The sequence below is a fragment of the Cervus canadensis genome, chromosome 25 (assembly GCF_019320065.1).
Source record: "Cervus canadensis isolate Bull #8, Minnesota chromosome 25, ASM1932006v1, whole genome shotgun sequence".
Classification (NCBI taxonomy): domain Eukaryota; kingdom Metazoa; phylum Chordata; class Mammalia; order Artiodactyla; family Cervidae; genus Cervus; species Cervus canadensis.
Window position 1 is genome coordinate 37,033,631 of NC_057410.1, and position 24,910 is coordinate 37,058,540.

Consider the following 24,910-nt stretch of genomic DNA (forward strand, 5'->3'; position numbering starts at 1 on the left):
AGTTGTGTCCGACCCTTTGCAACCCCATGGACTATAACCCACCAGGCTCCTCTGTCCATGGGATTCTCCAAGCCAGAATGCTGGAGTGTGTTGCCATTCCCTTCTCCAGGGGATCTTCCCTTTTCAGGGACTGAACACAGGTCTCCCGTATCCCAGGCAGATTCTTTACCATCTGAGCCACCAGGGAAGCCCATCATATCACAAAATGACTTGTTTTGGAAGTTTTATGCATTTTCTAATCTGGCACAATATTTAAATCCTCACACTCCAAACCATTTCTTTCATTGGACTAACTTGACCTTTGATAAATTTTCCATCAATTAGGTTCTATTTCATTTTAATTTTTGCCCTGAACTTATTTTACTAGGACAGTTAGGTTTTCAAAATCTATAGCCTTGGTTATGTATCCATATAACCTTCCCAGCAGGATGCTTCCTTGGGATCTAAGCCACATCTCTGCTTTTTCAGCTCCTAATCTCTGTAGAAATATTTAATGCGTGTTCATACTCTCCTACTGGTCTTCTAAGCTGCCCCTGGTCTCTCTTCGCTTCAGTCCATGCTTCCAAACTAACCTTCCTAAATTGGCTGTGATGTTTTCTTCCTGCTTAAACACATTCCGTGTAGCACCACTGCTTACATGAGGAAGCTAAGTCTGACTGAATTCTTAGTAATTTTCTCCTTCCACTTCATCTTACAGATGGGGGGTAGAGGTTCCACAGGGAGGAAGCGATGTGCCTAAGACAAGAGTGACTTGTTGTAGGGATCTAGTGGTGGAACTGGTTCCGCTGAACCTTACTGCTTCCCACTTGGCCTCCGTGGCCCAACATTCAGGTCCCTCACTGATGTGGGTCTCCTGGTGTATTTCTTACCTCCTACTGGCTGGAGCCTGAATGATCTGTCCCTGGTCTACCATGCCTTTGTCTTTGCAGATGTCCCTTCCTTCCTATATTTAGAATGTGCCTCTCCCTTGCAATTAATAATAATAAGTACTCGTTCACACACAACACTAAATAAGTGTTACAAGTTACATTTATCTTTGTATAGTCTTAATAAATCCACCAGCTCAGTTCTGTGATTCCCATTTTACCTTTGTGGAAATTGAGGCTAAAGGAGATTTGGTAACTTGCCCAAGATCTCTGAATTAGCACGTGCCAGGACCTGGATCCAGCCTGAGCAGTGTGTCCCCAGGACCTGTGCTGTGAGTCCTTCATCAAAGTAACTGCCTTGAAGGAACAGCTTATCTTCCTAGTTCCAGGCCAAAGGCTCTCTCTACTCTGAAATTTCTGCAGTGTTCATCATACATAAGAGAAACTGAATTTATCACAAGGTTATCTCTGTTTTTTGGATGCTATTCAACATACTATGAATGCTTAGAAAGTAATATAATAATTCATGAAGTGGCCATAAAAAATATACAACTTGACTTCCTAATTTCTCTTCCAAATGTGATTGGAAATGAACCAATGCAATCCAAGAAAGTAATAACGTGGAGACTGATCGACAGATAACTGCTGAGACCAGCGCTCAGAGCCAGGATTTGTGTGCTCACTCGCACCGTGTACTCCTCATGTCTGTGACCCTGAGATGCCAGTTAACCCTTCTGAGCCTCCATGTGTTGTTTGGTGAAATAGGCCCAATGATGTGTATCTTGGTTGTGGAAGCATTTTTCCAAAATAGTATTCAGCTCCATTAGAAACTAAATATCAGTAAATCAGTTTAAGACAGAAGTTATTATGATATACCGCCCCCCCCCAACCATGTGGTAAGGAGGTTTCTTTGACTTCTTTGCACCAATTTTTACATGTAAATTATTAATAAAACAGAATTGGCCAGTCTATCTTTTAACATTTTCTCTGCTCTCTTGGTACATACTCAGATCATAAGTTTTCTGAACACTAATTTGGTCAATTCTATATTTATTTTCCGATAATGTTAATTGTGCTTAAGGAAGGGGGCTAGATTGTCAAGCACCTGTATTCAGAACACCTGCCATGTTGTGCCATGCTTCTCCATCTGGAATGGCTTTCACTTTCCTGGTTGGTTCGTAACAAAACAGAACGTTGCTGCTCATTCTGATTCCAGCTTTTATACCTGTGAAGCTGTCCACTCTGTTTTCCACGAGGGCTTACATAAAATGATGAGGTCTGTCTGCTTTTCAAATATGGAGGTGAAGATCCACAAGACAAAAGAAATCATGGAAGCATGGTGGGAAGTTTGACCAAGAGAAAGAACATTAATGTAAAAAGTCACCCTTCTGTGGTGGCCCAGATGTGTTCTCAGTAAGCAGTGCAGACTTGACTGTTTTCTTGGGGGTGGCACGAGGAGGGATGTTGGTGAGTCTCACAAGTGGAAAATATCTAGGACAAGTGTGCAGAGTAGCTGGGTGACCATGTGTAGTTGAGCTGAGGGGTAACGGAGGCCTGGCTGTCAGAGACCTGAGTTCTAGTCCAGACTTGACAGGTAGCAGTTGTGTGACCTCAGTCAAGTTACCTGACCTCTTTGAGTCTTAAGTTCTTCATTCATTAATTTAGCAATACTATGTGAAAGTGATTCTCTGAGGGTTGGATGTGATCACACAACGTAAGCCCATAATTAGCACAGTGCTAGAACATGGTAAGTATTTGGTAAGTGTTAGGCTGGAGGCTGAAATGAATGTGAGGTGGTTCCATGGGATGTTGGATGGTAGCACGCATGATGGGATTACCTACTCCCTCTGACTGCATATATCTTTACCTAGATTCTTTTCTCAGCAAATTGTTCTCAAATTCTAGAAGTTATTGGCAAAGCCAAGAAGAAGCATAAGGGTTGTGTTCTGGGAGTGTTGTCAGAGATGAACTAGCCTGAAAATATGCACAAGGTACTAGCTCACGATGGAGAATAGTGATGATTTTAGAAACAGGGTAAAGCGGATAATGAGTCTGCCAGAGCAGGTAAACCCATTGAAGATATAATGGAGCAAAACCACTTTTTTACATTGTCTATTGTTTTAAGACCCAGCGGGCTAAGTCAATTTATACATAAAGTAAATGGGCCATATTCTACGGAAGGAAATTTTAACTATGCTGAAGGGTGAGATGTCAGAGCTGGTGATATGTAGGAAAGGGGACAAGTGAACCTAAAACTCTGTAACTTACTAGAACTTGTGCCTTGGAAGTCAGTTTCCAGTGTAGCTGTCAGTAAAGAATATGGATTGATTGTTTATGATGTTTGGCACACTCATCTAAGTTCTTAAATTGACTCTTAGACACGGGTACTTTTTTTTTTTAATTGGAGGACTGCTGCTTTACAATGTTGCACTAATTTCTGCCTTACAACAATGTGAATCAGCCATATGTATACATATATCCACCCCCCACCCCGCCCAGTCTCACCCCCATCCCCATCCCTCTAGGTCATCACAGAGCCGCCAAGCTGAGCCCCCTGTTATACAGACGTTTCCCACTAGCTAGCTGTTTTATACATGGTAGTGTATATAGGACATGGGTACTTTTATCTCCACTTTACAGATGAGAGAAACCAAAGTAGACTTTAGATTTGTTCTAAATTCCCTGGTTCTAAATCAGGTGCTTGTTCAACTTATGCCACAGTGACTGATGGAAATGGGTTAGATATTTTTTGAAAGTCTTTAAAAGAAGCTAGTTAAACATTTGAGGCATCACACACGTTCAGTCCCAGGCAAGTAGGTTACATTATATCACAAAACTGAATCTTTCTAAATTAATTAACTGATAAAGCATTTGCAGCTTGTAAGTATCATTGTTCTTTTGAAATTTAACACTTTTTTTCCTAGGATTAACATAGAACATTAACATAGAACATAGATGTGTGCTCTCTAACTTGAGCACACATCAGAATCACCTGGAGGACTTGTTTAGGAAGATTCAGTAGGTCTGATGTGGCCCGAGACTTTGCATTTCTAACAGGTTCGTTCCCTGGTGCCGTTGACACATCACTTGGAGAACCACTTATGAGAAAAAAACACTGCGTTACTGATCCTTTGGAGGAGCAAATAGGAAAATAGTCCTGAAGGGGAATTCCAAGACCACAGATGGAAGCTGAAATTCAAATCATGTTTCCAAACTCAGTAGATTATAGTTAGCCACCCATAACTGAATTTGGAATAAAAAAAAGATTTGTATTATTACTTCATTTCTGGAGAGTGCTTTTGATTGCAGAGGGAAATCAAGAATGAAAAATCACTATGTATGTAAATGATGAAAATCAGTGGTAATTTAAAAGCATACTAGGTTTGCAGGTGTTTTTCTCTAAGCCACTAAAAACATGTGATTAACTGATGTGTATGGATTTTCTTACAGATATTTTTTTTTCTTTTGGTCTCTGTAGGTGGCAAATCTTCCAAAAGACTATATGATAACCCTCAAATATGTCCCCGGGATGGACGTTTTGGTATGTAAGCTGTACATTTCTGGGTTTCATTGTGGTAGCTGACAAAAGAAATGGGGCCATTCATATTGAGATAGGAAGTTATCTGCCATTTAAGAGTTTGCTAATTGTCAGAATTTGAAGAAGGTATCTTTGGAATTTGACTTGTATATTTATATTTTTTCCTCAGGCAACTGCTAAACTTTGGTTTGGGGTGAACATTTCAGCATGTGTCTTACCCCTATACTCCCAAAGCACATAAAATCACCTTCTTTATAGCTAGCCATTGACTTCTCTTTTTCTTTTAGCCTTCCTCCAAACAAAGGCTCAAGTGTAAAGTTATGTAAATTATTTTCATACCTGAAAAGGTCCTATATAAGTCTCCTATTTAATTTGAGAACACAAAATGTTTTATCTCTGAATTTATTTGCAATGATTCTTCAAAATTTACAGTAAAAATGTAGCTATGATTATAGGTATGCTTTTATGACAGTAACCAAGAATGTTCATTGATTTTCTAATTACGTATTGTTAGTATTAAGGCATGAAGAAATGTTTCACATATAGGGACTAATGTAATGCCTGTGGACCCATCACATAACTTGTCAGATGTTACCATTTTGCAATATTTGCTTCAACTGTATTTTTTAATTGGAGTATAATTGCTCTACACTGATGTTTCTGCTGTACAGTGAAGTGAATCAGCCATGTGTATACATGTACCCCTTCTCTCTTTGGACATCTCTCCCACCTACCTCCACCCCACCCATCCCGGTCATCACAGAGCACCCAGCTGAGCTTCTGGTGCTTTATATAAATAGTAGGTTCCCATTAGCTATTTTACATATCTGTTTTTCTACATATCTATATTTTACATAGCTATCTGTTTTACATATGGTAGTATATATATGTCAATCCTAATCTCCCAATTCATCCTACCCTTCCCCCCGTCCCTCTCTTTCCCCTCATGTCTGCAAGTCCAGTCTCTATTTCTGCATCTCCATTCTTGCCCTGGAAATAGGCTTCAAATGTACTTTTTAATAGTGAATCATGATAAATATAATTAAAGCCCCGTATGTGCCTCTGTCCTATACCCTTAAGTACCATTTTTTCTCTTAGGGAGAGCTTATCTCTTAGGAATAAGTATTCTGAGCTGGAGTTTCTCATTGCAATGCATTTTTTCAGGGCTCGACATGAGGATACCATCCCCTTGGAATTGTGTTGAGTGTAACAGCCCACAGTAGCCCTACTCTTTCTTATACTTTGATAGCAAACTCTGCATCCATATATAAGATACTGTATTTTTGCATATTTTCATATTTTATGTTGATACTGTTATAATGCATGTATCACTTTACAACTTGCTCATATTTTGCAACATGCCTTTGACTCATAATATGTTCCAGGTTGATTCACTTTAACTACTGTACTGTGTTCCTTTGAGTTAATTTAAAACCACTTGGGGAGGGGGCTAAAAAAAAATAAAACCACGTGGGTTACTCTCTGCTCTGCAAATTGACATCTTTCTATAACACCAAAAATACTTATTACACATTGACTTCTTGCAAGTTGACTTTGAGTCCTTTCTGTGGACACATCCATCAAAAGTTCAAGTGTGTTAATAAGCACGTCACTAAATTGTTGTTGTTCAGTTGCTAAGTCGTATCCAATTCTTTGCGACCCCACGGACTGTAGCACGCCAGGCTTCCCTGTCCCTCACCACCTCCCAGAGTTTGCCCAAGTTCACCATTGAATTTGGTGATGCCATCCAACCATCTCATCCTCTGTCACCCTCTTCTCCTTCTGCCTTAAATCTTTCCCAGCATCAGTCTTTTCTAATGAGTCAGCTCTAGTATCAAGTGGCCAAAGTATTGGAACTTCAGCATCAGTCCTTCCAAAGAGTATTCAGGGTCGATTTCTTTTAAGATTGATTGGTTTGATCTCCTTGCAGTCCAAGGGACTCTAAAGAATCTCCTTCAGCACCACAGTCAAAAGCATCAATTCTTCAGCACTCTGCCTTCTTCACTGTCCAGCTCTCACATCTGTACATGACTACTGGAAAGACCATGTGAAAGTGAAAATCACACAGTTGTGTCTGACTCCTTGCAACTCAACAGACTGTAGCCTGCTGGGCTCCTCTGTCCATGGAATTCACCAGGTCAGAATATTGGAATAAGTAGCTGTTCTCTTCTCCAGGAGATCTTCCCAACCCAGGAATCAAACCAGGGTCTCCTGCATTGCAGGTGGATTCTTTACCAGCTGAGCTACCAGGGAAGCCCTAGACTTCACTATATGGACCTTTGTCAGCAAAGTGATATCTTTGCTTTTTAACACACTGCCTAGGTTTGACATAGCTTTCCTGCCAAGAAGCAATCATCTTCTAATTTCATGACTGCAGTCACCATCCACAGTGCTTTTAGAGTCCAAGAAGAGGAAATCTGTCACTGCTTCCACCTTTTCCCTTTTTTGCCATGAAGTGATGGGGCTGATGCCATGATCTCAGTTTTCTTTAATATTGAGTTTTAAGCCAGCTTTTTCAGGCTCCTCTTTCACCCTCATCAAGAGGCTCTTTAGTTCCTCTTCAATTTCTGTCATTAGAGTGGTATCATCCACGTATCTGAGGTTGTTGATATTTCTCCTGGCAATCTTGATTCCAGCTTGTAGCTCATCCAGTTCAGCATTTCACACGATGTGCTCTGCATGTAAGTTAAATAAGCACATCACTAAGTGCTTGTTCTTAAAAAGTCTTCCAAACTTTGTAAGGTTGTCATTTCAAGAGCATTCTCTTGAAAGGCATATTTCTTGTCATTAGTCCATGCTAAAATCTTTACTATCTACTAAATTCCTTAGAATTCCTTAGAATGTGTACCTTCTTGTTGAACCAGTTATATCCTCTTTGTTGACCTAGCAAGTCTATTGAATAAGGGAAGTTCTTGGGACATAGTAATGTAAATCTTTTAGCAGCCTGAACCTTAATTAATCTAATCATCTGCTCATTTAGCAAGTATTTGTTTAGGGAAAACTATGGAGCGAGTGCTTTATGAGACACTTTAAGAAACAAACAAACATACATCAATTAACCTTATGTTTAAAAACTAGTAATTATGGGGGTGGGGTAGCTGGCCTTTTCATAATGCTTTTCTATTTGCAAAATGATTTCACATGTTTATCTCCTTGGATGATTAAGAAAAATAGGAAAGCAGGATGGCTACTGTGATTCTTATTATACAAATGACACCCTGAGCTTCATAAACCAGAAGTATTTTGACCAAGGTTAAACAACGAAAAAGTGATAGTCTTAAAAAGAAATCCTAGGTCATCTGACTCTTAGCCCTTCATGTGGGTATCTATTAATGGCAAGCCAAAGTGTTCTCAGTGAAGCATCTAAGTAATAAAGACATACCCTGTTCCTGACCATAGAAGCACTTAGGCTGGGACTGCCAAACTCATTTAAAGATGTCATGCAACTCTCTGAAAAACAATGTGTTAAACTGAAAGTAGCAAAATAGATTCTTTTGTGCTGGTATAATCATAGATTGTGCCGAATCATAGATTCGAGTATTGTCTGGTGCTAACAAGAGCTAAACATAAAAATAAAACTGATTCATTGCCACCTATTTTTTCCCCCTTGTTTCTGTAATTGAGAAAAGTCCACTATTATTTGGTCTTGGCACACCGTCCTGGCACAATTGGAGGAACTCTGTTCTTGGCTACCACAGTTGGCAAGAAAAACAAACCGGAACATAGCCTTTGGGTAGAAACAGGGGGCCGTATGCTTTGTTTTACCTTCATTTAAAAATGTTAGTTTCTTCCAAGACCAGAGGAGTTTCCCAGTGGAGAGGCTCAGGCTTATTTGTCAGTGGTTGGAGTCCAGGCAGCCTTATCTTTTGTCTTTAAACAATACAGGGTGGAGTGGGAGCCTGAATGGGTACCTGAAAGATTCTCTGGGGCCAAACCAATAAAATTCTGCTGGAGGCCCTGGGCAGAAGAAAGCTCTAGAATAGAATACTTTTTTTTTTTTTTTAAATCAACTGAATACTCCTGAAAAGGGGAGGCTACTTTTCTAAGTGCCTTTTTAGAAAATTACCCAGCAGATTGTCTCTCACAAATAGCCGGGTATGATCCACTGGTTGGTATTTAAATCTAACGATAATTACCAATTTTAGTTTAAACTCTTTGAAACTATAATATTGTCAGACTTAGGATTTCCTTTAAATTCTTAGCCTAAAAATCCTAAAAGTTTCTGATCCTTTTCACTTTCTAGTCATGTTGTTGTAGAAAGAACAGAAATTGAGTTGCTGAATCTGCAGTCATTCTGACCTCTCAAATGATATCAACTATGAGTTGCTTGTGGTATTTGCATAATAAAGTTAATCCGCTTTTAGTTAAATTACATACTTACCACTTTTTATCTAACTTTTTAGTTGAAAATACTTTCAAATTTACTGAAGATTATAAGAATATTCACCCATATACCTTTTAATACAGATTCAATTGTTTTTAACATTTTGCTTCATTTGCTTTATAAATGCTTGCTTTCTGTATGCACCTATCTAAACCCCTTGAGTAAGTTGTATACAAAATGACTGTTTACCCCTAAATACTTAAGTGTGTGTTTCCTATTTTCTCTCACATAACCACAGTTGTCCACTTGAATAAATTTAGCAGTAACTAAACTACTTCAATCTGTTGAAAATTTTTCAAATTTTTCAAATTTTTCTGGCACATTTTTCTTCTGGTACAAGATCTAATCTAGTATCATGATTTGCATTTTGATACTATGTATGATCAGCAGAATAATGGTCCCCCAAAGATGTCTCATGCTGTGACTATATTACCTTCCATGGCAAAGAATCTTTGCAGATTTAATTAAGGATCTGAGGATGGGGAGGGTATCCTGGGAATATCCAGGTGGACCCAATCTAATCACATAAATCCTTATAAGAGGGAATTCAGGAACCTGAGAGAAGGTGTTACACCACTGGCTTTGAAGATGAAGGGGCCACAAGCCAAGGGATGTGGGAGATCCCTGACAGCTAGAAAAGACAGGGAAGAAGATTCTTCTGTAGAGCCTCTAGAAGAAACACCATGTAATCTGTGGTCACTTTGATTTCAGCCTGTTGTTGTTCAGTCACTCGATCCTGTCTGACTCTTTGCAAAGCACGCCAGGCCTCCCTGTTCTTCACCATCTCCTGGAGCTTGCTCAAACTCATGTCCATTGAGTCAGTGATGCCATCCAACCATCTTGTCAGAATAAGCATTCCAAGGTGTGATGCTACATTAAGGAATGATGTGTCCTCTAGTTATCACACCCAGAGGCACTCCCCATAGTGCTGATTGTTTTAACCTCCTGATTCAGGTGTCCCACTATTCCTGTGTATTTACTCATTAACAAATAAACAGCAATCTTTGGGAAGATACTTGAAGACCATGTACATTTCTTCATCAAAGTTTCTCTTATAGATTGATTTTTACATGAACCAGTCTTTACTGTCATGTCAGTTTTTATTTTTTTTTTTTAAGTCAAGGTTAAACAAAGAAGTCATTGGCAATACATGATGTTATTCTAAAAATATGGCTCCCAGCTATCTTCCTTTTGCCGCACCCTTCCTCCCTTCTGGACGATTTCACTTTCTCAACTATTCATACCTTTTTTTGCTGGTCTGCCCCCTCTGGGTCTTTTCATCTCCCTCACCAGTCAAGGATTTATTACTTGATATTTCAACTCTTCTTTAAAAGACAGAGTGGATCTTCAAAACAAATACACCAGGTCATTTTATCCCTCCTCTTCATATACTTTGAGTGGTTGCTCTTAGGAAAAGAAGCTCCTTAAACATGGCCTCCAAGACTCTGGTGATCTGGCATCTTTCCAGGTTCTTTTTCAGTCCTGCAGGCTTACATGTTCCCTGCTGCCCCTGTTCCTTTACTAATGTCCTTCTCTGAACTTAGTGTGCTGGTCAGTCCTTTTCTTTAGATAACTCCTCTTTCACTTTCTTTTGTTTTCTTCCATGATTTTTCTTTTTTTTTCCTTAAATTTTTTAAATTGAAGTATAGTTGATTATTTCCAGGAGATAGAGGACAGGGAAGCATGGTGTGCTGCCGTCCATGGGGTTGCAAAGGGTAGAACACAACTTAGCGACTGAACTACAGTAGTTGGTTTATAAATGTTGTGTCAATCCCTGCTATATAGCAAAATGACTCAGTTTTACATATCTATTCATTCTTTAATATTTTTTTCCATTATGGTTAATCGAGAATATTGGATATAGTTCTCTGTGCTATACAATAGGACCTTGTTGTTTATACATTCTAAATGTAATAATTTGCATCTACCAACCGCACATTCCCTCCCCGTTTCCTGGCAACCACAAGTCTGATCACTGTGCCTGTGAGTCTGTTTCTGTTTCGTAGATAGGTTCATTTGTGCCATATTTTAGATTCCACATATAAGTGATATCATGATATTTGCCTTTCTCTTTCTGACTTACCTCACTTGGTGTGATAATCTCTAGTTTCATCCATGTAGCAGCAAACAGCATTACTTTGTTCTTTTTTATGACTTAGTAGTATTCCACTGTGTTTATGGGCCACATCTTCTTTATCCATTCCTCTGCTGATGGACATTTAGGTCGTGTCCCTGTTTTGGCTATTGTAAATAGTGCTGCTATGAACTTAGGGGTGCATGTACCTTTTTGAATTGTAGTTTTGCCCAGGTATGTGCCCAGGAGTGGGATTGCTAAAGATCATACGGTAGCTCGATTATTAGTTTTCTGAGGAACCTCCATACTGTTTTCTACAGAGGCTGCACCAACTTAGATTCCCACCAACAGCATAAGGGAGTTTCCTTTGCTCTGCACCCTCTCTAGCATTTGTTGTTTGTCTGACAATTTCATTTTCAATTTTGCTTAAGGAAGCCTTTGCTCTCCTTGAGGAAGCCATACCCTCATATTAGAAACTTTTAACAGTACTCCTCAGAATGGTAGTGCTTTTGTTTATTTGTGCAGTTATTTAGTTGTAATCTTCTATTTACCTATAAACTTCTTGAGGGCAGCAATTGTTTAATTTTGCTCATCCATCCTCACTGTCCAATGTATGACTATTATTGTTCAGTTGCTCAATCATGTCTGACTCTGCAACTGCATGAAATGCAGCATGCCAGGCTTCCCTGTCCATCACTATCTCCTGGAGTTTGCTCAAACTCATGTCCTTTGAGTCAGTGATGCTATTCAACCATCTAATCCTCTGTTGTCCCCTTCTCCTGCCCTCAATCCTTCCCAGCATCAGGGTCTTTTCTAATGAGTGGGCTTTTAGCATCACATGGCCAAAGTACTGAAGCTTCAGCAGTCCTTCCAATGAATATTCAGGGTTGATTTTCTTTAGGGTTGACTGGTTTGATTTCCTTGCTGTCCGAGGGACTCTCAAGAATCTTCTCCAGCACCACAGTTTGAAAGCATCAATTCTTCAGTGCTCAGCCTTGTTGATGGTTCAACTCTGACATCCTTACATGACCACTGGAAAAACCACAGCTTTGACTCTACAGTACTTTGTTTGCAAAGTGATATCTCTGCTTTTTCATATGCTGTCTAGGTTTGTCATAACTTTTCTTCCAAGGAGCAAGCGTCTTTTAATTTTGTGGCTGTAGTCACCATCTGCAGTGATTTTGGCACCCAAGAAAACAAAATCTGCCACTGTTTCCACTTTTTTCCCATGAAGTGATGGAACCAGATACCATGATCTTAGTTTTTTGAATGTTGAGTTTTAAGTCAGCATTTTCACTCTCCTCTTTCACCTTTATCAGAGGCTCTTTAGTTCCTCTTAGCTTTCCACCATTAGACTGGTATCTTCTGCATATCTGAGGTTGTTGATATTTCTCCTGGCAATCTGGATTCCAGCTTTTGAGTCATCCTGCCCTGCATTTCACATGATGTACTCTGCATATAAATTAAATAAGCAGGGTGACATTACACAGTGTTGACATACTTCTTTCCCAATTTTGAACCAGTCCATTGTTTCATGTCTGGTTCTAACTGTTGCTTCTTGATCTGCATTCAGGTTTCGCAGGAGGCCGGTAAGGTGGTCTGGTATTCCCATCTCTCTCTCTTTTTTTTTTTTTTAATTTCTTACCACATTTTTATTTTTATTTTTTTCATTTATTTTTATTAGTTGGAGGCTAATTACAATATTGTAGTGGTTTTTGCCATACATTGACATAAATCAGCCATGGATTTACACTGGTATTCCCATCTCTTGAAGAATTTTCCACAAGTTTTTTGTGATCCACGGAGTCAAAGGCTTTAGCACAGTCAATGAATCATGTTTTTTTGGAATTCCCTTGCTTTTTCTATGATCCCAGCAGATGTTGGCAATTTAATATCTGGCCCCTCTAACCTTTTCTAAATCCAGCTTGTACACCTGGAAGTTCTTAGTTCACTTACTGCTGAAGCCTAGCTTGAAGGATTTTTAAGCATAATCTTGCTAGCATGTGAAATGAGCACAATTGTATGGTAGTTTGAACATTCTTTGGCATTGCCCTTCTTTGGGATTAGAATGAAAATTGACCTTTTCCAGCCCTGTAGCCACTGCTGAATTTTCCAAATTTGCAACATCATCTTTTAGGATTTGAAATAGCTCAGCTAGAATTCCATCACCTCCACTAGCTTTGTTCATAGTAATGTTTCCTAAGGCTCACTTGACTTTGCACTCCAGGATGTCTGGCTCTAGGTGAGTGACCACACCATCATAGTTTTCTGGTTCATTAAGATCTTTTTTTGTATAGTTCTTCTGTGTATTCTTGCCACCTCTTCTTAATCTCTTCTGCTTCTTTTAGGTCCTTACCATTTCTGTCCTTTATTTTGCCCATCTTTGCATGAAATGTTCCCTTGATATCTCCAACTTTCTTGAAGAGATTTCTAGTTTTTCCCATTCTACTGTTTTCCTCTATTTCTTTGCATTGTTCAATTTAAGAAGGCTTACTTGTATTTCCTCACTATTCTCTGGAACTCTGCATTCAATTGGGTATGTCTCGGCAAAACTCTGTTAGCATTTGCCCTGATTCTTTTGTACTCAATGTATGACAGGAACTTATGTGCTGAAAGTGAAGATGGAAGGAAGGAGGGAAGTTCTCTAACATGTAATCACTTGTAATTTCCCTGAGGTACCAATCAAATAGAATCTGTAAGATGATGATGATGTGGTGAATGACTGTAACTTACCACACAGTGTTTGCACCTCAGTGTTTTACTCATCTTCTTTTAGATATGTATGCGTTTTGTAAAAAGTTTAGGTCTACGAGGAATATCATGCTATTTTGAGAAATCATGATTTCCATGAGCCTTCTGTTATGCTACTACTTTTAATTGAGTCATTTTCTTAATCAAGAACTTTCTCATTGTTCTCAATGATGGAAGACTGAAAGCCAGATTCCTGAGTCTGATGTTCATAACCTTCCATAATAACCTTCTTGCCCCACCCCATCCACCTCATCTTAATGCCCATTATTCTGCAACACAAACTTGTCACCCAGTCAGGTGCATCCCACCCTCCTAGAATCAACTTGAACTGAAAGTGTTAGTCGCTCAGTCTTGTCTGACTGTTTGTAACCCTACTAGCTTGCCAGGCTCCTCTGTCCATGGAATTCTCCAGGTAAGAATACTGGAGTGGGTTGCCATTCTCTTCTATTCTTAATTCCAAGACTGGATGGTATAGCTTACCTTTGCTGGGAATGTTCTTTCCTCTCCCACCCACTCATCCAAATTCTATCCAGAGAATTATGCAGTATCCTGGGACTGAATGCATCTTAATGGTCATCTCCTCCAAGGTCAGCTTAAGGTCCCTATTTCTCATAAGACCGTTTCCTACTGTCCCAGACATGCCCTCTTCCCTGTATCATTGGCCAGTAAAAACTGACACCACCCCAATCTGTGCATCTGCTGGGTGCTCGGGTGGGACAAAGTGATGTGGTATCTGTTCTGTGGGCCTTATCTGTTACTTTATCATCTGAATTTCTATAGAATTTGTCTCGAAACTAATCATTTGGAGTAGTTGATCATATATTGCTTACACAGCTATTTAAAATTGTATGTGTTATGGATCTGTCTTATAGTATTGTTTTGAGAAATGATTAAGATGTGAAAAACCCAAGATATAGTGTACATGCAATAATTGTTCTATGTCCTCACAATTATTTTGTTGTTATATTTTCTCTTTTTACGTATTTATCTAAAGATTAGGGATCAAACCTTTGTTTTATTTCCTTACCATTTCAGCAGGTCGTAGCTATGCAAAAGCTACTTACCAGTAAACATTTTAACTGCTGGCCAAAAAATCTCTGATTTACAAATCTTGAGGGAGCCTACCTGATTTGTTTATATTCCTTTGGTTCTCGCTAACAGTAATGAACTCAAGCTTCACCAAAAAAAAAAAAAAAAAAGTTCCATTACTGTAAGAAAACTGAAGAATAGCATTTCAAGCCAAGGGGAGGGATGCAGGCAGGCCTCATGAAGGGACTCAATCCAGGATTGGGAAGCCTGCGGGTTTTCCTTTCCCTTCTCTGCATCTCTGCCGCGTTCTGCTTCGCCTGTGCAGGATTTTTGTGTTTTCAGTCACCTGGTGGCGTAACGGCTGGCCCAGAGCTCCCACACTTACATATTACAGTTTTGACCCTGCTCAGACTGAGTTATCAGTTCTTATCACTACTACCTATTTGGGGGAGGGACTTTCCGATTGATCCATTTGTCTCAGGACGCCACCACTGGCCAGTCAGCTGTGGCTGCTTTGTAATTGTGGATCCTACGATTCGAAATGCTTCCTATGGAAACGGAAGTCAGTCAGGTAGACACTGTACTTGTGTGCTTCTAGCTCTCATATAGTATATATTTCAAAGAAATAAGCATAAAATCTTAGGTAAATGAATAAAACATAACATTAAGTACTATTTTTTAGGTGGCTCTTTTATATACTCAGACCACAGGGCCCATCTTAATAAGTAAGTGATTACATTAAGATACTTTCAGAACATCTAGACCATTACTACCTGAAAAAAATAGCATAGAAGCCACATGTTGTTAAGATGCTCAGTCGTGTCCGACTCTTGTGACCCCGTGGACTGTAGCCCACCAGGCTCCTTTGTCCATGGGATTTTCCTAACATGAATACTGGAGTGGATTGTCATTTCCTCCTCTAAGGGATCTTCCTGACCCAAGGATCAAACCTGTGTCGGCTGAGATCTTGGCAGGCAGATTCTTTACCACGGAGCCCTCTGGGAAGCCCAGAAGCCACATATGTAATGTTAAATTGTCCAGTAGCTGCATTTAAAAAAAAAAAAAAAGGAACATGAAAAAGTATAATAAAGTTTATTAGTCTAATATATTCAAAATGTTATCACTGTACCTTGTAAACCATATAAAATTATCAACATATTTTAATTTTTAATATTTATTCAGAATCCACTGTGTATTTCATATCTACAGTACACTCCAGTTCAGACACTAAATTTTCATCAGAAATATTTACTCATTTAGATTTTTATAAAATTGGCAATTGAAAACACAGATTCACATACCTAAGCTTTTCCAAAGATTCTTTAAAAGTGTTCCAGTCACCAAATCAGGTAATGATTTTTTAACTTTCAACATGTTGAATTAGTTAAGCAAAATTAATATTTTAGTTCCTCAGTCATCCTGGCCACAGTTTGAGTGATGAGTAGCTGAAGGTGGCTAACGGCCCCTCTGTTGGCTCACACAGGTTAGACAGAGATATTTTAGAGACAGAGAAAGTGATGCTCTGAATAGATTAAGTGACTTGCCTAAAATCACGAAGTGTGTTAACGGAGTTAGGACTAGACTCAGCCTCTAGTTCATCAGGGCTGCCCTCATCTCCCACATTGACCTTTCTCCCTGGTGCTATTTTGTATCTGGCTCAGAGGCCATTTATAGGCCTGCCTGGGGAAACAACATGTATTTATAGTGTTTGGACTGATTACCATCTTAATCAGATTGAGGTTTCTACTCGCTTTAATTAAAGCAAGAAAATGCAGTTAGATGTCTGCAGTGAACACTGAAGACCCAAATTAATTGTTTAGAGAGAGGACTAAAATAAATCATGACAAAACCCAGCTCAAAAAAGTTAAGATTTTGGAGACTCTACAGCAGTAACATGAACACACAATATTTTACAGTGTTTTTTGTAGGAATGTTTTAAATCTGCCTGCCCATGAAATGTTCGAGATTGGCAAGGAATATCTGCTTTCTAGTCCTAAGAGGAAAAACAAGAAGGAGTCAGGAGAGTCCATTAAAGTCAATTGGTGGTGATGGTTTAGTCGCTAAGTCGTGTCCAACTCTTGTGACCCCATGGACTGCAGCCCACCCAGGCTCCTTTGCCCATGGGATTTCCCAGGCAAGAATACTAAAGTGGGCTGCTCTTCCTTTCTCCAGAGGATCTTCCTGACCCAAGGACCCAACCTTGGTCTCCTGCATTGCAGGCTTTACCAGCTGGGCCACCAGGGAAGCCCACTAAAAGCAATTAGCACTTGCTATTTGGTTGCAACAGTTACTGGAAGAAATCTGGCTCCTATAATACAGCTCTGGATTCACTGAAATGATACAGAGCCATTTCTAATTCCTAAGTAATCTCTTAACTGAGTTGAAGGACCAGTGTGTCTTGTCCAGAAGCGGCACCATATGAGTTCTGGAGAAGCCAGCAGAAGAAAGGGCTGCAGCTGTGTGTGTTTTGACTGTATTTACTGATGAGAAAGAACTAAGCAAGTGCTTGGGAGTCTTGGTTTCTAATATTTGTTTTAAATTTGTTGTGTAACCTTGGTGAACCACTTCACTGCTCAAGACCTTCCTTGATTTTCCCATTTCTGAAACTGGTGGGACTGGACCAGATGGTCTTTTAGCATTTCTTCCAGATCTAAACCATTGCGATTCTAGTGGCATGGTGCTAGATTCTTTTTGACTGATCAGCCAGGAGGTAAATGCTGGAAGCACAAGAGGAAAGAAAGGAGCGCTTTGAGCCTGTGGGCGTTCATACTTCCCATTCTGGCAAGATTGAAGGTTGACACACATTAAAGAAAACAAAACAAATAATCAAACTGGGCGGTAATGCTGGTAATTAGATTAGTTGGATTAGAAGATGGGGTGGAAGACTCATTGTGAATAGTCCTCAGAAGCCTCATAGTTTATGAGCCAGGGCTTTGCTCCCTCAGAATCTCTAATGGGTGTTTTACCCCAGCTCCTTTGTGGAGAATTCCCTCACAGTGCACTTAACTCCATGAGGCTTCCTGATGAAGCAGACACATATCTCTCAAAGAACAGTTACTAAATGGAAAAGCAGTGCCAAGTACATCTGTGAAGACACATTTGTGTGTGTTTTGTCCACTTTCAGATTCTAGTACCAGAAGGCTTCTGGACTGCTCTTGGAGACTCTTCATCTAAGACTGATGCAGAATACTGTGTCAAATGTTTTCAGCTAATAAACCAGAACAGTTTCTTATATGAAGCAGGGGATGGAGAGAAGAAGGCAGGCCAGATTTAGCAAGTCTCTCGGATGTTTTTATTTCAGCCACTGTCTCAAATTTACCAGTTCTGGGTCTGCAGAGATATTATATCACACATCCTGTGAAATTCATGTATCATCTATTTTAAATTTGTGTGAATGTGTGAGTTTTCATTGTTGGTTTTTGGAAATGGTCGTATTCTTAATTATGTTTAGAATGCTTTCAATCATAGTTTTTTTTTTTAATCTTATCATTAATTTGGTGCTTATGGTACTTTAAAATCCTTAGGAAGTTCATAGTTTTTACCCAGATCTTCTGTGGTGGTGGCATGCAAGCAGGTCAAGGACATTGATTCAATTCAGTTAGCATTCTAGAATGATACATGTTATATATCATTTATATATACACACACAAACATGAATAGAAAGCATATGTTGCTTCAATAATCCTAAATAGAGCTGTTATAATTGATCCAGAAAATGTAAGACAGAGGCTACCAAAAAAGAAGGTAAGAAATTAAGAGTATGAAGTTAAGGAAAATCCAGACAAGTTTTCCCTTTCAAAGCAAAAAACTATATTTCTTTTTGTGTGTATATGGGTGAATAAAACATTACATTATATGTACTTCAGGAATTTGAAACATACTCTTTACATCCTCTTTGATGTCCTGTCTGACTCTATCAACTTTACTGATCTTTCACATTCTTTTAGTGAAATAGAGAACATCATTTATATCTTACATTCTTCTAATATATATTCTGAGTTAATAGCTATGAATATAAAACTAGTTTAAAATGGTGTCTGAAAGATGAGTGATAAGTAATGCCTGTTTATTAAGGTAAAGGAAAAATTTAAATTTGTGAACTGCACACTTTTAATTATCTATTTCCTAATCATAATAATCTTGTGAGAGTTGAAAAACAGACTTCATACCATCTCACAAATGAAATATTTAGGTCACTGTGTTTTGCTGTCTGGAAATCATTGACTACATTTAATTAAAAAGAAAATGCATCACTGCTTGATGTTCTAGTCAAGGCTGATTTCCTTTCTTGTAGGCAGACAAGTTAAAACTGGCTGATATTTAATATTGTTTACCTCAGTTTTATCTTTCCTAAATTCAATAAACTTTAAAAGCTAAAATATAGCTTTTAAACAGATTAGTGAAAAGAAATAACTTTGAATTGATTATATAGTCTTTTCCAATAAAATTATGCAAGAATGTATAGTGAATGAAATACAGTTAAAGGTGTTTAGAAATGTATTTTTCAGCAGTGTAGTCTCGATGTTTATGTCAAATATCAATGAATTTTTCATAACCTTAAAGGGGCAGATATTGGGCTAGGATTCGATTATAGGATTTCCATGATTTAACAGTAAGAAATTACAGGTTTAGGGTTGAAAATGTTTCTGGGAAAAGTTGATTGCTTGGACTGTTGATTAGGTATGTGAAAACAAGGGTGGGTGGCCATGGGGCAAGTAGTCATAGCTAAATAAGAACTTGAATGAGGAATGTAAACATAGAGTTCAGTTGAAGATAGAGATAAACAGAAGTGACAGCAAGCACCCCAGAGTTCCCAGTTTAAAACTAAGAAACATATCAACAAGCTCCTCTCTGCTTTAACCACAAAAAAAGCAGCAAACAGACAGAAAGCAAAAAGAAAAAACAACCTGTTCATTTAAGGCACAGACCACAGTACCTTAATTCAGAATAGGGGAATTTGATTTTGGTTCCTATACGTCAGAGGATCAGAGAGAAGGACAGGCGAGCTTATTCATAAAGTGGAGCAAGGACAGAGTTTGAAAAGATTAATACATGAGCTGTACTTGCCATGGAAAAATTTGCACAATTTCAGTGGGATGAACTAATAGGTGAAGGCTGTTCTACCATATAAATACTACTAAAGTAGTATTTACAGAATGTACTGTTTCCCACATCCTAGGAAATCTGCCCCTTGCTGATAGGGATGACTATCTAAAGGCAATGGTTGCTGTCTAAATGGAGGGAACCTTGGCAGAGCAATCAGCCTCCAAAGAAAGACTGACAGCTTGTAAAGAGACTTGTTAATGATGCAAATATGAACTTGCATGTGCTTTAGATAAGCACCGATTTTATATAACAAAGAGTTCATTCTCAGCATATTTTGGAAACACTTAGTCTTTGAGAACTTGCTTGGTGAGTCAAATGAAATGGCCAAATTGAACTAATTCCCACTAGGAGTTTGTTTATTCTACTTATCTGAAGCCAGAGCCAACACTCCCTAAAAGTTTTGAATGGCATTTAATGCTTCCAGAAATTGCAACGTACCTATCTGTAGAGAAACCAGTTTCCTCTTTGGCTGGGTCATGTTAATTGAAATTGTTCTATTAAATAAATATAAAATGACTCTCTTATATAATTTAGAAAACACGATTTACATGACTTTCCCCCACATAGATATTCTGCTGTTAAGTAGAAAAACAAAGTGTAGTGGGTTTTACTTGTTTTACATGGCATCGATTACCCTCTCTGATTATGTATTTTTATTACAATAGAAATAATTTAAAATTATGTGAGATCTTAAGAAGCCAAGACCATTTTACCTTTGTCTAATATCTATCTTATTTTTTTCATTATAACATTTTAACAGTTAAAATTATAAATCAGAACCTAGACTTCAAAGTTCTTTATAAGAGAGAACAGAATATTACAATATACAAAGTATGTAAATTTTCAATTATTATATTTTAAGTGGTGTCACATTCATTTTTAAAAATGTTATAATTCATCCTAATATACTATGAAAGTTTTCCCTAATAATCTAAACCTTTATTTATCTGCAGCAATGTATAAGAGGGGTTGGCAAACTACACTCTATAGACCAGATCCAGTCTGTTGCTGATATTACATGTACAAAAGAGTTTGTCTTGGGGAATACATGTAAATCCATGGCTGATTCATGTCAATGTATGACAAAAACCACTATAATATTGTAAAGTAATTAGCCTCCAACTAATAAAAATAAATGAAAAAAAATTTTTTTTAACTTTGTCTTTTTACAGATGAATATTTACAGTCTACTTGATAATAGAGAATGCTTTTAACCCTAAGTGAACAAAAATGTTGACCCAAAATAAAGAATTCCATTCCTCTTATTGCTAAACTTGTGTTACAAAAGAAGCTAAATTATTAATTATGCAGAAGAAATTATATCCATTTATAATCATTACATTTTAAACAGTAACAAGAATGGGTGGAAATTTATTTTCTCTTATATAACTGGACCTACACAATATTCTTCATTTTTGCCTCTTAGCATACAAAGCTTGAAAATAGTTGCCATCTAGCCCTTTCCAGAAAATGTGGGACCCTTGTTATGTAGTATTTTTTCTCACTTTTTTTTTTTCACTTCTATATCAGTTAAGCAACTAGTTTCTGAGCAACTCCCACATGCCAGATACTATTCTAGGTCTTGGGGACACCACAGGGAACACAATTGTTTAAAAACCCTACCCTCATGAAACTTACATTCAAATTATATACCTCATCTCCTCAAAACTACCTTACTTCCATTATCCCCTTTCTACAGGGGGGCAAAATGAGGTTCAGAGAATTTATTTAGCTTGTCAGGATTCTCTCAGCCAGAATTGAACCCAGTTTTGATTGACTCCAAGGCTTGAGCTTCTAGCCCCACAAATTCTGCAGCTGGTCCTGCCACTAAAACAAAAGTGCTTCTCTCTCAGACCACATTCTGTCAGTGCTATTTTTTTTTTTAACACCCACAGAAACTCAGCTATGAAGAGGCTTTGAAATCTATCAAGATCTTGAGAAAAATAAGCTATTATTGATTCATATTCCAATTCCCCAAAAGACTGGAAGTTCTTTGAAGAATAGGAATCTTTCCCACTATAACTTTTTTTTTTTTAATTTCTCTGGGTCTAAAATTCATTTCAGAATACAGTAAGTGAGAAATAAATATGCTTCCATAGAATTAAATTTCACAGTATCTGAACCTTGTCAAGGGCTCTATCTTAATTTTATTTCCATGGAAGGGCAAAATCTTTACCATCAACAATTTCCTCTGATCTTTATGCATTTGGAAATTTTGAAACAGCTGTTAGATATGACTTAAACAAAACCTAAGAACTAACCTGTTCTGATATAAGGAAAGCTTTTGTCCAGTAATCAGTGACTGTACTTAAAACAGGTGCTTTGTCTTCTTTTCATTTAATTTCTTACAGCCTAGTCATTGTTGGATAAGCGAGATGGTGGAACAACTGTCAGTCAGCTTGACGGATCTTCTGGACAAGTTTTCAAATATTTCTGAAGGCTTGAGTAATTATTCCATCATAGACAAACTTGTGAAAATAGTTGATGACCTTGTGGAGTGCATGGAAGAACACTCATCTGAGGTAACTTTGTATTGGGACTGCTTTTTATTACTTGTCTCTGTAACCTATGGCTGATTGGTGGTGGCAGGGGTGGGGACGTGTTTGTGAGATTTTTAATTTATAAATTTGTAACTTAAAAAATTTTTAAGATGAGCACAGAAAATAAATGTTTATAGTTATATCACAACTGAAATGTATACTAAGACAATTAAATGTTGTCACTTAATATAAAAATAAAATGTATTCACAATGCATTTATAAAAACAACCCTGACTTTATTTCATGGATAAGGTTCTACCAATGTTCATTTACCTTTAAATGGAAAATTGCCTATAATGAACACTTGACCTCTTATCTATAGTAATAATATCACAACAAAGAAGTGCATTTTAACGTCTTTGGGTCATTTGATGATTAGTTGTCACTTCAGAGTATGGGTCTGGCAGTGCTTTGAGTTCAAAGTATATTAAAGAAGCAATGTACCCACTAGAGATTAATGATGAGATGCTGGAGGTCAAATTCTGGCTTTGTTCAGTAATAGCTTTGCTCCCCTTCTTTACGCATAAAATGGGGACAATAAGAGGAGCTAATGTTACATGATAATGATGAATTTTTAGCCCCATATTTGGCAAAGTAAAATGTTAACAGTGTTTTTTTTTAATTTTATAACACTGTGTCTAGATAATAAATGACCTCTTGGGACACCTGTTTTGGCATAGAGTTCACAAGCCAAGGTTTAGCCTACAGGCCTTCTTGAAGTTCAAACCTAAGGCTTTAACCATGATGCTGTATAGTAATAGTCAAATACTCTGTCTCCATTCAAATTCTAGTCACTCTCTAAGACCCGACCTCCATCCCATTTGTGCTCTCCAATCTTAAAATTCTCATAATGCCAGTAACCTAATCACTATAATTCATCATTTCTACTGTTTTACTTTCTAATTTCCCAATCAGAATGTATCTTATAATCAATGACATCTTAGAGTTAGCATCCCTTTTTATCATATCAGTATGAATGAAATACTAATGGCAATGATAAGTAGAGGTCACAAAAAGTCAAGTATCCCAGACAAGGTGTCATGAAGAAAATAAGATATGCCCTAGGGCCTGAAAGATGAATTAATTGGTCAATAAATGACAATTTATCTAGAAGAGGATTCCAGATACCAAAAAGTGTACATTTACTAACCGTGGCACTTTGGCTAGAACCCAAGAGATTCATATCAGGTGGTATTTCTCAGTTGTTCAGAGGTTAACATATATAAAATACTTAGAGTAGTACATAGTAAGTGGTACATAGGTGTTAACTCTAATTATTATTACCTGCATTTATTGATAGATAACCATGTTTGAGAAGATCCCCTGGAGAAGGGAAAGGCTACCCACTCCAGTATTCTGGCCTGGAGAATTCCATGGACTGTATAGTCCATGGGATTGCAAAGACATGACTGAGCGACTTTCACTTTTCATATATTTCTGAATTCCTAAAATATAGCTTTGACTTGTTTGGGGATTTTATAGAAAAATCATACTCTTTTTATGCTTTTGAGACTTGCTTCTTTCACTCCACATTATAAGATATCCACATTGATTATTAAAGTTGTAGTTGATTTTTTTTTACTGTTCATAGAACATTTCATTGATTCAGTATACCACTATTTATTAAACCACTCTCCTGTTGATTGGTGTAAGAATTTATAAACACTGCTGGCAAGAACTTTCTTAATATGCCTCCTGGTACATCTTGCAAGAGTTTCCTTATAGTTATCTAGGAGTGGAATTTCTGGGTCACAGGATGGGAGCATGTCCAACCATACTAATATCAAAGTGCCAATTTATGTCATTCCACTGGTATATAAGAGACCCCCTCTGCTCCATGTCCTTGCCAGTATTTATCATCATTAGACTTTTTAATTAGTGCATATTTGGAGCATGTGTTGTGTATATTTTTAATGAGAAGTAATGATTTTAATGAACATCTCCAAAGAGAACAGTTTGTAATTTGTTGTTAGGATTATTTCATTGTTATGATGTTGCTTTCACCTTATTCACCCTCACCACCACCCTCTTCCTTTTATCCGGAATTGAGTCCCAGACTGAACTGCATAGAATCACTTGTCCTATAGTGCCAGTTTGAATTATGAGTTGTAAAACAGTTGTCTAGAGACTTCCCTGGTGGTCCAGTGGTTTTAGGCTCTGGGCTTCCACTGCAGGGAGCGCAGGTTTGATCCCTGGTTGGGAAACTAGATCCTGCATGCCCTGTGGAGAGGCAAAAAAAGACTTTAAAAATCTAATTCAAATTTAACTCAATAGATAATGTTCCTAAAATATTAACAATGTTACTTTAAAAAGCTGTCTAAAAGTGTCAGTTTCACTTGAATCTGTCAAGGACATATTTGTAGTCTATTACTTTGACATTAGTTAAATCTGCAGGCTATTTGAAAAACCTAATCTTGTTTTTTTTATTTTTTTCTTCTTCTAGAATGTAAAAAAATCATCCAAGAACCCAGAACCCAGGCAGTTTACTCCTGAGAAATTCTTTGGAATTTTTAACAAATCCATCGATGCCTTCAAGGACTTGGAGATAGTGGCTTCTAAAATGAGTGAATGTGTGATTTCCTCAACATCAAGTCCTGAAAAAGGTAAGACATACAAGTATTC

At 37.8% G+C, this 24,910-nt stretch overlaps 1 protein-coding gene across 2 annotated transcripts in view; it reads left to right on the top strand.

The window, feature by feature from the left end:
- KITLG (KIT ligand) overlaps positions 1–24,910 on the top strand; it is a 97,073-nt gene that overhangs the window by 47,573 nt on the left and 24,590 nt on the right. For both annotated transcript variants that reach the window (XM_043446401.1, XM_043446400.1), the window contains exons 3-5: positions 4,345–4,407; positions 22,100–22,270; positions 24,732–24,891. In XM_043446401.1, the coding sequence (XP_043302336.1) occupies positions 4,345–4,407; positions 22,100–22,270; positions 24,732–24,891 (394 nt within the window). The remainder of the gene's footprint in view (positions 1–4,344; positions 4,408–22,099; positions 22,271–24,731; positions 24,892–24,910) is intronic.